Consider the following 16,594-nt stretch of genomic DNA (forward strand, 5'->3'; position numbering starts at 1 on the left):
ACGGCCACACGGAAGTTGTGTCTGTGTGAGAGGAGACCGAGCAGCAGGTATAAAGCTGTTGACTACGAAGGAGAAATTTATTTAACTTATATGTCACGAAACCCTGCACAGAGAAGTAAATATTAATATTATCATAAAATTAGGAAAGGCTTATTTAATGCTTGGTATGATAATAATCGTTGTCATCGGACTGAGAACAGTATTTGCAAGTCTTAAACATGGCGACGATTTCTCATCGCTCGAGTCCCGGTTACCGAGGTAGCCTTTGTGCATATTTTGATTCTCACACGTTGTTTATTAGTTTCTCTTTGACTTTTATATAATAAGTTATCGCCTGAATTAAGAACAACCCACCAGGTCCACTGAACAGGAGCAAGTGTCATTAATGCCTTGTCCAAGTGCGTTACAACTGTGGGCTATAACGCCACCGGGCGTCCATAAGATAAACTCGCTGCCAGGAACAAAACGTTCCAGCAAAAATTCCTTCAAGTGGTCGAGGTTCTTATATGACTCCTATACACGAGGGCTGTAGGTTTTTATTGTTTTTGAAGAAAACGATGTTGGAAATCTGCTTTAATAGCTGCAGGGCGCCACCTTGAGACATACTTTACAGCAACAATACTTGCTGGATGTAGCAAATAAATATAAAATTCCTTCGCATTCTACTTGTCGCTCATAACTTCTGTCCACTTGGCAAAATCTTTCTGCTGAATAACTTGCTTCAACAAAATCGACGTTCTCAGCTTTATGTCCAGTTTGTGATGATTGTCTCATTTATTCCAAGTTGTCCGGTGGAAAATGTCAACGTGGTTTCCGTTTTACCGAAGATGTTCTCATTTTAAGCAAACAAACCTGGTTTAGAGTTATTTATAGTGGTTAAAGACTAGTATTTGTATTCTATTGTTCCTCCACCTGTACTCACAAATATGAAGCTGGCAAAATAACCAAACAAGTAGCCAAAAATATTTTTAATAAACAATTAAAAAGCGTTTATTATTACTTGGCCATCACCTCATTCGATGTTAAACGGTTGCAAAATGCGCGCGAAAGACGAACAATCTTTAAAGTTTTATAAACACAAAACAGTAATTTCTCCGCAGGAAACACGCACTTCACTCGAAAGTTCGAAACGGTAAAACTATGAGCAATGTTACGTCACCCTTCAGAGGTGTTGTTGTCCTTTATGACGTAACAATCTCACCCTGACATCCAGGTCCACCACCTGCATTATAAGAAGGTCAGGACGACCGGATATCTGCCATAAACAAACTTTTTACCAAATAATCATCTACATGAAGTCACAATAAAATATAACTTTCCACTTTTTTTAAAAATTTCCAGGTTCAGTGCTTCTTGTGTTGGTCATGTGATTGTGAACCCCACTGCGACCGTGCCAGGTTGGTCCCTGCAAAATCACCACGTCATCATTACGTCACGCACAACGTCATTCATAAAACGGAGAACTTACCGCTTCAGCTCCACCAGCGACTGTTTCGTAATAACCAATGCTCTCATGACTAAAGGTCTGTTCATGCAACCCTGCGACGCCGCACACGCTTTAAACGCCTTAATTATGACGTCAACGATCCTCTGTGACGTCAGCACGTTGCCACCGACGACGGCTGCGTCATCATCGGGGTCGAGTAGAGACCACTTGGGTATGTTGACGTGAATAGGGGCGAGGTAGCCCAGGTTAAGCGGGATGTCGTAGCCCACCATGCACCTGAGGGAGTAGATGATGGCAGACTTGCTGATCGCTCTCGGCGCGTTCAACTTGTTTATCACCATAGGGAAAGTCCCCTCGAAATCGAACGTCGCGCTGCCCTCCTTCGAGTCGACCTCGACGCGGAGGTTGATCACCGATCCGTCGTCCATCTTGTCCGACTCGCGAAGTACGCCGTCCGTTGTCATGCAGACGTCGCGCAGCAGATTTCTGACCGCGACCTCGGCGTGGTGTTGGATGTGTGCCATGTAAGCTTGGACCACTTCCAACTCGTAACTCGATATAAGCACCTGGACCAGGTGGATCCCCTAAACAGAAAGCTTCGTTGTAATGTCTGTGATTGAAACAGCTGTGACGTCACAAAGACACTTACCTTCTGGTTAGCGGCAACTAGCGTTCTCAAGTCGGCCAGGTTACCATGGAGATTGTGGGTCCCGCTGCAACGTGCAAAATCGCCGGGGAGCATGAGAATCGCTGTCACTTCTGCGAGGTCACAAGTAAAAACAAGTTCAACAGGGTTTAAAAATAATTCTGACTTATTAGAAAACCAGAAACCAATTCATCGTTTCACTTAAAAACTACCATGAAACTTTTCAGCATCATATAATATGATAAAGCAGTCATTCACAACATTATCACAATCACTACGCATCATAAATCACAATCTTCACGTAATGTTTCAGTAGCGGTTGGTTAACACAAACACGATTGTTAAACAACAACAATGAAATGTTTCAAACAACTTATGATAAAATTTGTGATTAGATCTATAACATTTATCACATGGTCATACTCACGGTGAGATCAGGAAGATGAACTCCTTCAGCACATGGGTAATTGGAGACGATGCAATCTCCTTCATTGATCTCTATTGCCCACATCTGGTACTGCACGCCATCCTGCATGGCCCCTAGGTGGCCTGGGATGTGAGGAGCGTGGGAAACAAGACGACCATCATGTCCGAAAATAGCGCACGAGAAGTCAAGTCGTTCCTGTCGATTCATGTAATGTTATACAAAGAATATTGAGTGTTTTCACGACACAGAATGATCATAATAGAATTACACCTACTCAGCTATCAATAACATATTTACACAAGACTATACAGGACTTTCAACGACTGAACCACACATAAAATGTCAAGGGCCGAGAAATCTTGGTGCAATAAATTCGCAGAAATTAGACCAAACAAGTAAAAGCAGTTTTGGACGAATATCTAGACCAGTGATGCACACAGCAGTCTCCAGCTTAAGTACGCAACTTAAATCTGGTCGGTTTGTGCGTAGTTTGCAATGTTTTTGTTATTTCTTCCCTTGAAGTGTGCACAGTGACAGAACTACACATCGCAATCAACCCTTTTAAGCCGTAACAATTACACAAGTATAATTTCGTCTGCTGGGTTTACGGTTATGACAACAAATGCACAGCTTGGTCCTTGAGATGAACTTTTTAATTTAGATTAGTAAAGTAGTTCAAAGCATCAAACTTGTAATCGCGAATAAGTTACCAGGTCAGTGGATTCAAATCTGCATGCACTATATACAACACTTGCATGAGATGGGTGCAGTAGTGAGCTAGCCTGCAGTAAAATTGTACAAGTTTTTGTAGATGAAATTATTGTGTTAGGTGGTGAGTATAATTGCACAGTAGCTTACTCCTAGTAATCTTGTACTTTTAACTGTGCATGATGTCAAGCATTTAAGTCAGTGTTTCTCAAACTTTTTGCGATCGCGTACCATTTATTCGTTTTTTTTGCTACACTGTGTACCACCTGGCTCCTGAATGACTTATTTTACTCAAATATACCGGTATTTATTAGTTATTACCGTTATTACTATACCATGAATCCAATGAATAGCAAGAAAACACAATTTAATTTGATAGATGCAACTGTTTCTTCTGCACAAGCTTGTCTATCCGGGGCAACACATTATTCACAGCACATCAAAAATCATGTTCAGCGGTACGCGGTACCACTTAAAAAGCTCTCGCGTACCGCTAGTGATACGCGTACCACAGTTTGAGAACCACTGATTTAAGTGAATCTCAGAGATTAGAAGTTATCACCGGGTTGAGGGAGCCAGCTCCTCCAAGTAAGTATAGTTTTGCTCCGAAGGACGAAGTGAGTGAAGACATTATTCCAAAGGTTTAGAAGAATCATCAAGAAGTTATTCGAAAATGATATCCTTTGATGTCCCACCTGGCTCCTGAATGACTTATTTTACTCAAATATACCGGTATTTATTAGTTATTACCGTTATTACTATACCATGAATCCAATGAATAGCAAGAAAACACAATTTAATTTGATAGATGCAACTGTTTCTTCTGCACAAGCTTGTCTATCCGGGGCAACACATTATTCACAGCACATCAAAAATCATGTTCAGCGGTACGCGGTACCACTTAAAAAGCTCTCGCGTACCGCTAGTGATACGCGTACCACAGTTTGAGAACCACTGATTTAAGTGAATCTCAGAGATTAGAAGTTATCACCGGGTTGAGGGAGCCAGCTCCTCCAAGTAAGTATAGTTTTGCTCGGAAGGACGAAGTGAGTGAAGACATTATTCCAAAGGTTTAGAAGAATCATCAAGAAGTTATTCGAAAATGATATCCTTTGATGTCCCACCTGGCTCCTGAATGACTTATTTTACTCAAATATACCGGTATTTATTAGTTATTACCGTCATTACTATACCATGAATCCAATGAATAGCAAGAAAACACAATTTAATTTGATAGATGCAACTGTTTCTTCTGCACAAGCTTGTCTATCCGGGGCAACACATTATTCACGCGTACCACAGTTTGAGAACCACTGATTTAAGTGAATCTCAGAGATTAGAAGTTATCACCGGGTTGAGGGAGCCAGCTCCTCCAAGTAAGTATAGTTTTGCTCGGAAGGACGAAGTGAGTGAAGACATTATTCCAAAGGTTTAGAAGAATCATCAAGAAGTTATTCGAAAATGATATCCTTTGATGTACCACCTGGCTCCTGAATGACTTATTTTACTCAAATATACCGGTATTTATTAGTTATTACCGTTATTACTATACCATGAATCCAATGAATAGCAAGAAAACACAATTTAATTTGATAGATGCAACTGTTTCTTCTGCACAAGCTTGTCTATCCGGGGCAACACATTATTCACAGCACATCAAAAATCATGTTCAGCGGTACGCGGTACCACTTAAAAAGCTCTCGCGTACCGCTAGTGATACGCGTACCACAGTTTGAGAACCACTGATTTAAGTGAATCTCAGAGATTAGAAGTTATCACCGGGTTGAGGGAGCCAGCTCCTCCAAGTAAGTATAGTTTTGCTCGGAAGGACGAAGTGAGTGAAGACATTATTCCAAAGGTTTAGAAGAATCATCAAGAAGTTATTCGAAAATGATATCCTTTGATGTCTGAAGAGACCAAAACAAAACAATTTCAAGCATCTGTTGGTCAATTTTCTGAACTGGAGGATATGTTGTATGTTTGGATTGATAGCAAGCGTCGCACAAGCCTTCCACTTCCGCCCTCATTGGCCGTTTTTAAAGCAATACAAATCGCTGAACAGCTATTGATATCAGAGGATGACTTGAAAGCTTCATGGCAGTGGCCGATTCCGATCACGTCGTGGATTGCAGAAAATTCTTTCCCACGATGAGAAGATCCCGAGAATGTTTATAACATGGAGCAAACTGGGTTATTTTTTCAGCTCTTGCTCATGCCATCTGGAGATTTCAGCACTATCCGAGGAAAAAGAAAGCTAAAGAACGAGTGTCACTGGTTGCTTGCACAAATGCCACAGGAACGCATAAAGTTCCTTGTACATTGATTGGGAAACCAAAATTTCCGGCTTGTGTCAAGAATCGAGAATGGCTTCTAAAGTACTATGTCAGGGTAAAGCATGGATGGACGTTGACAGGTGTTGGAAATGGTTCAATAAAGTTTTTCAACCTGAAGTGAAGAAGAGAACAGGATGCCGGGTTCTCCTGTAGATGGAAACTGGCCCTGGTCATTCTTCTGCTTTTGAGAGAAACAACGTCAAGGTGGCATTTTCCCTTCTTCGTGGCAATTCGCCGTGAAAAATATCGGCTTCGTGTGCTCAGGGATGAAAACCTGGTGTGTGGTTGGAAATAATGAAGCCATGTTGCATAATGTTGTGGGAAATATTCAGCTAATTTCATATGATATAATACCAACTAAACAAATGATTGTTGGTAACCACATAAATTACCACATCAGCAACTAAATTGCCAAATAACCACATACCTGGTAAATTAGGTAACCACATAATGGTGGTGGTCCCAGCATAAATCGCAAACTTCTGATAATGTTTTAGTAGCGGTTGGTTAACATAAACACCGTTGTGAAACAACCATGAAATTTTTGAACATCGTATGGCAAACTTCATGTTCAGATCTATAACATTTATCACATCACCAAGCAAATCACATGATCATACTCACGAGATTGATCAGGAAGATGAACTCCTCCAGTACATGGATGGTTGGAGAGGATGCAATCTCCTTCATTGATATCTATCGCTCTCATCTGGTACTGCACGGCATCCTGCATGGCCCCTAGGTGGCCTAGGATGTGAGAAGCGTTGGAAACAAGACCACCATCATGTCCGAAAAGAGCGCACGAGAAGTCAAGTCGTTCCTGTCGATTCATGTAATGTTACACAATAAACAATGACTGTTCTAATGACACAGAATGATCATAATAGAATTACACCTACTCAGCTATCAACAACGTATTTACACAAGCAAGTCTTGCAATATACAAAGACTAGACAGGACTTTCAACGACTGAACCACAGATAAAATGTCAAGGGCTGAGAAATCTTGGTGCAATAAATTCGCAGAAATTAGAACAAACAAGTAAAAGCACTGTTGGACGATTATCTAGACCAGTAATATAAAATAACAAACATGTATAAATATGACAAGTTCAAGCCAGACCTTAATATTAGTGGATATCGCTGTCCGTTGTAGAATCCTACCCATCTGTTCTGCAATGCTCATGAACCTTTGATGTCAAAGGTCAGAGGTTATAATATAGTGATGGGGTCAGTGATCCCAGTCTAGCACATAACCGATAAAAGTTAATTGGGAATGACAAAAAACCCAAACACGCCTTACAGCTACCCCAATAATAATTGTATGCATTCGGTATTCAATTTCCCAGTTATTGTCTTTTGGGTAAATTGTCAGTCATAAAAATCGCTTCGAGAAATTCAGTCCACCAAATAACACTTAACAATAACAAATACCACCTATTTAAAATAACGGAGAATGACAAAGAACCCAGCCACACCTTACAACTACCCCAATGGTCATTGCATGCATTTGATATTCAATTTTCCAGTTATTGTCAGTTATAAAACTTGCTTCCAAAAACTGTATCTACGAAATAACACTAACCGGTGTGAAAATATAGAGAGTTGGATGGCGTCCAATTCCTTGCCAATATGCCTCGGCTTTCCCTTCCCTATCATGATGGTCACATCACCTGAATAAGCGAATTTTCACAAAATTACAATTTCTAATCGCGGCAAGCTACAATGTTGTTGTCAGTCTATCATGTAACAAAAAGACAACCCTCAACACAATCTAAAGTGATGTTACCATGATGTCATAATGCAATACATAGTCATACGCAACCATGATGTCATAATGCAATACATAGTCATACGCAACCATGACATCATAATGCAATACCTTTCTTAGTCATCTTTCCCTTGCAGTCAGGTTCCACCAAGATTGTGCTGATTTTGTGGATGATAATCGCTGGACCGTGAATCACCTGACAGATCCTCTATGAAAGTCACAAAGTCACAATATTTTACAAAAGGTAAAGATAAAATATCTCAAAACGATCGAAAGAAAACAAGATACTCAATACTATAATATACAGTCGAAATCGGTTAATCGCATATCGGTTAAAGGCATAAATCGCTTAATAGCATTGCATTGCATAATCCCAAACCATTCCCATTCACTTGTGAAGAAAATTCAACGGTTAATCGCATAAGGGTTAATCGCATAAATCGGTTAATCGAATAGGTTTTCTTGATTGATTTGTAGACTTGTATCACTTAACCGCATATTTCCTTTGATGAAGTGTTAAGTCGCTGAAGATTATCCTCACCAATAAACAAAAATCATGACAGCAGACCATGTGATCAATGCCTGCCCAATCCATCGGCCCCTAAGTGGTGTGCTTGGTCTGAAAAGACTAGACGAGGATACAATCGCATGGCTGATGACCTCATGCCCGGAGATCTAGTCTGGAAAGAAGAAGAAACGCTCAAACGAAGAAGAAGAAGAACAAAAATCATCGTCAGATCTCTCGCAAGGCTATAGAGACAGTAGCACGTAAATGATTTGAACAATAAAGTGAAACTTCACGAAAAAAAGCCTTCTCTACAGTGATTATGAACCACAAAACTACGTTTCATTTAAGGATTGTTACGGATCTTTACATCACAATAGAACAACAAGACTAATTTTTATTTAAGGATTGTTACGTCGCAAAGCGCAAACCACTGCAGAAACATAGAATACTGTACCTGTACTGTAGCCTACGTATACGATATAAAATGCCAGGAAATAGTAAGCCAGCAAAGCGAAAAGATTTATGTCTGTCCGATAGAATCCTTGTTATTGAAAAATTTTTTGTGTCGAAATCGAAAAGAAGGAAGCTCACTTGTTGCGTCATAATGCATTGTGTCATTCCAAAAATCGGCGGAGGAGCAAGAATGCGTGCGCCGGTGTTTAAAAGAGAATAACGGAGAAAATGTAGGAACACATACACCGATTAATCGCATAAAAAAGCTTGGTAAATTGACTATGCATTTAACTGATTTCGACTGTATACACAAAAATATAACGAAGCATGTAGAGTCCAAACAACACATATAAGCACATATCAGCACATTGAAATAAAAAACACACTTTGTTCTGTTGTTAATATTAACAGGAAAATTTGTGCCATTGTTGAAATTTTGTCTTAATTTAAGATTTCAAAATAAAATACCTGTGGTGCTTGTATGGTGACACCAGCTATAGTAGACTTGAACACATGCTCATATTCCCCGTCATATCGACTTACATCTGTTGATGTTCCTGTGTAAATAGTGTCATAAATTTCACGATGACAACACAAGGACATAACTTACGTAATCTTATTAATATTTACCTAGCTTGCGCATGCATGCAACATACATGCTCATACTGATACTGGATATCCTAGCGGCACCATACCTCCCATGTAGTACCCAATGCTGGGTTGGTCTTCAAATGATGTCATAGTGTACCCCACTACGCCACCTACTGGGCCGGATAATATTGCTCTATTTCCATCGAACCTGAGCATTGAGGAGTGTGAGATGTTGTATTTTATATCAGAAGACGTAAACATTTGATGAATCTTTTCCAACTCAAGGGCTGTTTGAGTGTTGAGTTTTTACAGGCGGGCCAGATCATAGGCACAAACGATGTCATAATTAGTTGGAGCCGTTACTTGCTCCTATATCTACGTTCCTCAATCTACAACACAGTTTGCAATGATAGGTGTCACTTCGTTGGTAGCTTGCTTATCGCTGATTTAAATGAATATGACGATCTGTTGTTATACTTCATGTTAATATAATAATATAATCACAGCCTTACGAACAAACTTACTTATCAATAGGAGTGAGGCCATCATCAGACTGCATAAAGAGCGAGTTGATGTCTATGTTGCTGACGTCAGACTGAAAGCTTCTATATATTCTTTAACTCACAGTGTGAGGTAGGCATCTACGCATGCAGTGAAGTCGTGCGAGACAATCTTGACCATGGACTTGAGATGATAGTTAAGACTTGTTTAAATCTCATCTCCATGGCAATCTTTTTAACTGCTACTTCATACTCGGAAAAGCTGCATACATAGACATCTGATGTTACAGTTGAACGTTAAAAATATTAAATTAAACTTGATTATGCAATAGCATAATTACTAATCAATATATAAAGACAATAGACCAGCATCACAAAGTGAACAATAACAATTAACCAAACAATCGATGATGCAAAGTTTTGCGAAGACAACATAAAGCAATCGAGCTTAAACAAGACTCAAACTCAGCATTCTTTTACTTTTGCTGCCAAACAAAGCAAAACAGTTGTAGGCACCAAAACATGCATTGCCAAGCTGTATGTAATTTCATTCTAACAACAGCATAGACTCACATGTATGAATGCATGACAGCATCAAACAAATAAACTACTATAATTACGCAGAGAAGTGAGGCTTACTTCAGCTCTTGCCTGACACTAACATAAGCGTAGGTGCAGTTCTACAACCAACAGAAAACTAGGATATAACTAGGAATAGGAAAGCAGATCAAAAAGGTTAAGAACCGCTGCTTTAAATCAAAGTAAAAAGTGATAATAAACTCATCTCTGACGAAATATTAAACACTATGAAAACTATAAAATAAGCAAAGACGAAAAATACAAAACCCACATTTAAAGTCACCAGTAGGTAGTAGCTGAATACAACTGCATTGTCAACTGGAAATATCAGAGTTAATAAACTTACGAGGTCCAACATTTTTGGTCTTGATTGGTTTCCAAGAGGATCTCTCCAACCCTCAGTGAGAGCAAGTGCCATTCTCTCATCTTTCCTCTCGAGGAGAAAATTTGTGGCAACGGTCGTTCCCATCCGGATGAAATCGATCTTAATCAAGTCGAGTGATTAACGCATTATAATTTTCAATTCTTCAAAACAAAAATAAACTATGTATACATAATTAGGCGGTCTATAGATTTAAACAGCATTTCATAGCAGTGGTTTTAGCCAAGTTGACAAATGATTAAACTTGTGGAGATGATGAAAAACTAACATTAATTACAGACAAAATTACAGGCATATTTGTAATTAAGCACCTACAATAAAATCAAACTACATTTGATAATAATCTTTTTAGCCTCGTCAACAAAGCAACAAATTAAACTTGAAGCAACAATGAGAAATAAAATTATTCACAAAATTATGATAAACTTTTCCATGTATATAGGCTTTATTTATGTTTATTTTTGTAACATACCTTTTCCATAATGCTTCGAATTCCTTCCCTGGGAGCATCACAGTAATTTTGTGGATCGGCAGACAACAGCTTCATCACTTCAACGCATAGGTCAGTCAATTGGAAGATCTGCGAACTACTTCTGCTGCAATTGCAATGAATGCTTTCAATATCGATAATGAAGTTAGGACTAGCATTTTTCATGTCTAGGCTATGTAGCATAGGCCTAGGCCTACTACACTGGAAAAAAAGTGACTGTCATCAGTCCAAAATTTTTATCATTGACTATTAAGACGTTGATTTCGTTGAAAAAACATTGCCCATACCTTATTGTGGTCCAAGTAATACCCATAAATCTGCCTACATACAGTTTGCAACTCCTTTTTATGGCTGACTAGGCCTACGCACCACCGATGCACTGGAAACAATGATGGCTACAACTAGCCTCAAACCCAGTGTACGATGCAGTGTTGCCACTCAAACAAAGAAATTAACCCTACCAGCACACCTAAAAAAACCCTACATCTCCCTACGCAGTTTGAACAAAAAAAAAAGAAATTTTGGCAGTTTTATGGCACTTTATAACTACTTTAGTTTCAGTTCAAAAGCACCAGAACTAAAGTAGTTCAACATTTACTGACGTTTGTGTTTCCACTAATTGTGTTTCCCTTTTTAGCCTAATGAGTTGGTATAACTGTGTTCTTGGTGATCCATTGTATAAGTAGCGGACGTTTATACAAAAGATTTTATTCATTGATATATCTGATGTTTTATCACAGAGAATTGAAAAGCTTTTAGCTTCTTGTAGCTCTTGAATTAACCTTTCATGAGCATCAACAGCTAGACATTCTGTTAGTAGATATGTTGTTTTTGTGCGACCAGAGGTCATATCTTTTATTGCTTTGGAATCACTAGCAATATGCTTCAGGGTTGGTACCATGTATGACATGAAATTGAAAGAAATATTGCGTCTTGCAATTAAGGCCACAGTATTTAATTCAGCTTTGATGCAGCCTTGACTACTTGTGACATATTGCTCCATCGATGTGCTTCCAAGAACTTGTGCAGCATTTTGACAATGTTGAGCAGTTTTTGCATGCCTCATTAGTTCTGATTTCCCAGCAAGAATGTTCTTGTCACAAAATTGACAAAATGCTTTTGATGCTCCCTGAGACGAAACTTTTAACCATCCTTGTGCCCAGTTTTCCTTTTCCCATTCTTTTCTGTAGCTTTGCGATCGAAACCTAGAATTTTTGGATCTCACCTCTTTGGGCATTACCGTTGTCAACTTGTCAACAACCAGAATTATTGTAATTTAATGATAAAAGTATCGTATTCAAGATCACTTGACTTGATCAAAACAAGATCACTTGATTCCTGTAATCCTGTCTGTTCAATCTGCTGATTCTGCTCATCTGCTGTCTCACAGTCTCACTCTGCAGTCTCCACCTGCTGGGCTTCTCCAACTCTTTTTGCAATTTACAATTATTAGTATAACCATAGACACCTTAAATAGAAAAAAAAGAATAACTAAATAGAAAAACCCGTAGGGTCACCCTACACCCTACAAGGGGCCAAAAAACCCTACCGTAGGGTAAAATCCCTACGAGTGGCAGCCTTGGTACGATGTGATTGGCATTTACTTCGTTATAAGTGAACGACTAGTGGCTTAATCTCATTCGTGCCATGTAATATACGAAGCCATTTGACACAGTCAGAGTTTCTTACCTAACACTTGCTGTTATCGCGATAAATATCACATTAATATTGAGATGGTGACATTTCGTCACTGTTTAATTCAAAACCTTCCTTAAAATCCTTATCCATGCAATGCCGTAATTTTATGAACTTTGTTACTAAATGCAAGGTTAAACAAGGTCGAAACAACTTAAAAGTTATCCTGTGTAAGTATAATAGGCAGATATTTAATACAAATTTCATTACCCTAATTACTTTCCTCGAAATATAAAGACCTTTTTTTTAACAATCAGGGAATGCTAACGTGCACAAGTGCTACGATTCTTTGATTTATTTTTCACATAAAAACACGGCATTTATGCTAACAATCACAACGAATATGTTCAAGATAACCTTAATTTAAGCTAAAATATGTGGTTCCTAACTATATAATAACAAATGTTATGCACTTTGTTAGAACAAATTCAAACAGAATTACAATCAAACAATCCCACGAATATCGATTATTTGAGGACTTAAAATTTTACTTTTCAACTTGTAAAATGGAAAATCCTGTATACTTACAACAAGTAAATATTTAATTTCAAACAGTTCACTTTTTGCAATGCTGTAAGTAATTAAGACCTCGTCCTCTGGAATCACTACATACTTTCTAACAAGAGACACGTACATAGTTTCACACAACATTACCAATTCCAGTCTCCCAAAATCAGGAAGACCATCTTGAACATATGTAGCAAAAAAACAACCAATGTTATATTTTACACCGTAAATTTCTATCCATCGAAAGTACGAACGATTGTGTGGCATGACGCTGAGAAAAGTCAACACATCGGCAGAAAAATTGTTAAACAGATGAACTTTTGGTCCCAGAGTATACTTGGACGCAAATAAATTTTCGTCCTGCAACAACATACAGAGGTGACGTTGGTGCTTTTCCGCCAAAAACTTTTGGGTGTTTTTGAATGAGGTTCTGCAAGTTAAAGACTTGAAAAGAGAGTGCTTCGCCTCAAACCACCGAAAGAGCTTTTTTCGTTTACATTATAACCTAGAAAGTATAATAGGAATGGTGGAGCAGCAACTGACAAGGGAATCCTGAGCATGGCAGAGGTAAGAAATTGAAGCTGCGTGAGGCCATTTGCTTTAAACGTTGATATAACCCTATGACAGAATACGTTTTTATATTTATTGTAGTTCAGGTACTTGCTTATCTACTGTGTCTACCTAACCATGAGGTCTGAGAACACGACAGGGTAACGCAGCAAGAACGCATAAGAAAATCGTGGCTTCATCCGGATCCTGTAAAACCCACCCAGCGCCACAGACATCGCCATTGACTGGAGAGTTTTACGTAGTTTTAATTCAGTAGTTTAATAGTACTGGTTTGCTGCCATGCTGGCGATGCAAGTTTGAATTTCTTTCAACTTTTATCCATTGTTCTCCATTCTCTTTTGTCCAAATTGACGATATTTGTTTGAATCTGTTTCACGACTTTTCTCCATTGATGGCCGCCGGTCGACAGGATTGGAATCCGGTTGTTATTGTTGGAAAACAGCTTTTTTAACGCTTTTTTTTGGTTGGATTGTACCTTGGTCGCCTTTGGCAGGTTTATGTTTTTTTGTTGACTAAGTTATACCTTGTGGAAAGGTGAGGGTTGGAGTACGCTTCCTTTGTTAATTGGCAAACAGACGTTCGCATGTTTTTTGTAGCTACCTAGTGAAGTGTATATCGTCTTGGTTGGAAACCTTTAAGTGTGCCTACCAATGAAGACGATTACGTTTTTTTTTTCTTGTCCTTCACCCCCTGATCAGTGAGCACAGCCCAGTTGTACCAGTCCTTGTCATCTAAGCCAATAGGATCAGGTTTATTTGTGTTAGCCTGGTGGCATTATCAAGATATTTCTTGTCTAGCATTAAGCTTTCTAACATCACTTACTTGAAAACAGAGGTAGTTATAAGGATGGTGTATTCTATATCTGACATCTGCTTAACGAAGATGGCTCGTGATAATAAATTACTTTATAACGCGTTGTCTTCTCTCTTTATTGCATTTATATTGCCCATGCGCTTTAAATTGTAATTTGATTTTTATGTAGTCTACACAATTTTGTGAACTCATGTCATGCCATATATTCTGGTGACTCCGACGACAAGTTGTTGAAGATCTCCAAGATATGCAAAATGTCTGATATGCAAAACAACTTTTCAACTTTACGTGAAATATACAAATACAATAGAAAACTTGTAATATACATGCAAGCTCTACACTAGAGTAAAGAGTACCATGCTATAACGAATAAAGAGATTAAATAGTATTGCTATTATTGTATTATTATTAGTACTGGCATTGACTAAGTATATATGTCGAGCTTTAATGCTCGAGCTCGGACAGATAATTACGATTTGGAGAAAATTGGTAAAATTTGATGTAAATGCCTTGTCAAAATTAAAATATATTTGAAATTTTTTAAGCCCTGCCAACTGGTCGACGAGTATCGACAACGAATTTTGAGAAATTTTGCTGTCGATGGTGACAACGTCGGAAATAAAGCCCACACTACAAAGCATGGCCGATGGGTTGATGAAGCGATGCGCGAAGGCCGGTGAGAGTCTTCTTAGCTTTTGTTTATCGGTGGAGATTGTTGCAATCCAAAAAGATCTGTCAAAGCACAACGTACTTTTAGCTCAGCGGTCTGACCTTGCAGAATACTGGAGTGAGAATGCCATCGCAAGCGGCCCTCAGCAAAGCCATCACCAAAGCCGAGATGGCTTGGAATTGTCGTCGCAAAACCAGAGGCATCTCTGTCACAACTTCAAAGGTGGAAGCTTTGGTCGATCCTCCAGCTCCGCGATGGATGTTTTTGAAATTCTCATCCAGAAAGAGGAAATCTTTGAGATCTTACAAAAGCAAAAGGGGCAAATATTATGAAAAAGGGGGTTCCCCAACTCTTGAACAAGAGGGGCTAAAAGCAGGACAACAAGTAAGATAAATTGACACGGTCGTTGAGTGTAAAAGAATTCTGGTCCTGAGTAGGTTTATAAAGCGGTGACTACGTTTGGTGCAAATATCTATTAAAAACTTTACACGGAAAATTTTGTTTCATTTCGTATCACAACTTTTAACTTTCTACTTAAACTAACTGACTTATCACTTTTTGACATCTTGGCGTTTCTCCCTTGCAGGTACACCGTACCGGCAATAACTCATTTGCGGGAACTGTGTTCCGGACCGTTCCGGTATGTTTTCACCACTGTGTATACGTCATGCGTCATCACGCGTCATCATGTGTATACGTCATGCGTCATCACGCGTCATCATGTGTATACTTCATGCAAAGCAGTCGCATTGCTACGATGGACGCGAGGCAGACTCCAATAAGCCATTGGCAGATGATGATGATGATGATGTGATGTTTCAGCTCTGAGGCAACTTTAGGAGGAGTAGCAACTTAAATCGTGGAGCTTCATTTTCACCACGTCATAGTTATTCTGAAATAGCGGCGTAACCTAGGTTTTAGCCGCCCTGCGCTAAGGCAGAAAATATCGCCCCATTCCCGAAGCCATATTTTGAATTTCGTAGAAAGCCGAAAGTGCTTAAAAGCTGGTTGTTAAATTCCTGCGTTTCGACCATCCAGCTCAGAACGCGAGGGACGCAAAACTTTTCTATTTTTTTTACACCTCATATAAAACGCTTTAAAATGCTTTAAAAGTTAAATTTATTTTCGTACTTACATTTAAAATCGCTGCGGAAATTTCTAAGTTTTCACCTTATCGTGTGGCTTATTGTTCGGCGCTTCATGCGTCGCTTAGCTGCGAGGTGTACTAAAGTATTTGTTCATCCATTGTTAGTTCATGTTGAGCTGCATCTTCGAATGGGATTCCGGCGACCTCGAACTTCTTCGCCAAACGAAGAACATTGAGCTCATGCAGAAGACTGGTGTGAGAATGCCATCGCAAGCGGACGTCAGCAAAGCCATCACCAAAGCCGAAATGGCCTGGAATTGTCGTCGCAAAACCAGAGGCATCTCTGTCACGACTTCAAAGGTAGAAGCTTTGGTCGATCCTTCAGCTCCGCGATGGATGTCTTTAGAGTTGTCATCTT

At 39.1% G+C, this 16,594-nt stretch overlaps 2 protein-coding genes across 3 annotated transcripts in view; both read right to left on the reverse strand.

Moving 5' to 3' along the window:
* Positions 1-972: 972 nt before the first annotated feature.
* The window catches only part of LOC143452376 (5-oxoprolinase-like), a 109,816-nt gene continuing 94,194 nt past the window's right edge, over positions 973-16,594 (reverse strand). Inside the window, exons 1-5 of one of the 2 annotated variants that reach the window (XM_076953324.1) lie at positions 2,521-6,130; positions 2,097-2,206; positions 1,469-2,031; positions 1,323-1,405; positions 973-1,255 (exon numbers count right to left, since the gene is read on the reverse strand). In XM_076953324.1, the coding sequence (XP_076809439.1) occupies positions 1,363-1,405; positions 1,469-2,031; positions 2,097-2,189 (699 nt within the window). In that variant the 5' untranslated portion in view covers positions 2,190-2,206; positions 2,521-6,130 and the 3' untranslated portion in view covers positions 973-1,255; positions 1,323-1,362. Of the gene's footprint in view, positions 1,406-1,468; positions 2,032-2,096; positions 2,207-2,520; positions 6,131-16,594 lie in introns of those variants that run through there. The other variant, XM_076953323.1, reaches the window with a different exon arrangement.
* On the reverse strand, positions 8,786-12,297 carry LOC143453410 (uncharacterized). Its single transcript, XM_076954752.1, has 6 exons — positions 11,122-12,297; positions 10,817-10,940; positions 10,309-10,446; positions 9,408-9,645; positions 8,988-9,272; positions 8,786-8,849 (listed from the first exon to the last, which is right to left on the reverse strand). Exons 1-4 carry the CDS (start codon positions 11,145-11,147, stop codon positions 9,631-9,633), a joined length of 303 nt encoding a protein of 100 aa, XP_076810867.1. The 5' UTR covers positions 11,148-12,297; the 3' UTR covers positions 8,786-8,849; positions 8,988-9,272; positions 9,408-9,630.

This window comes from Clavelina lepadiformis, chromosome 4 (assembly GCF_947623445.1).
Source record: "Clavelina lepadiformis chromosome 4, kaClaLepa1.1, whole genome shotgun sequence".
Lineage (NCBI taxonomy): Eukaryota > Metazoa > Chordata > Ascidiacea > Aplousobranchia > Clavelinidae > Clavelina > Clavelina lepadiformis.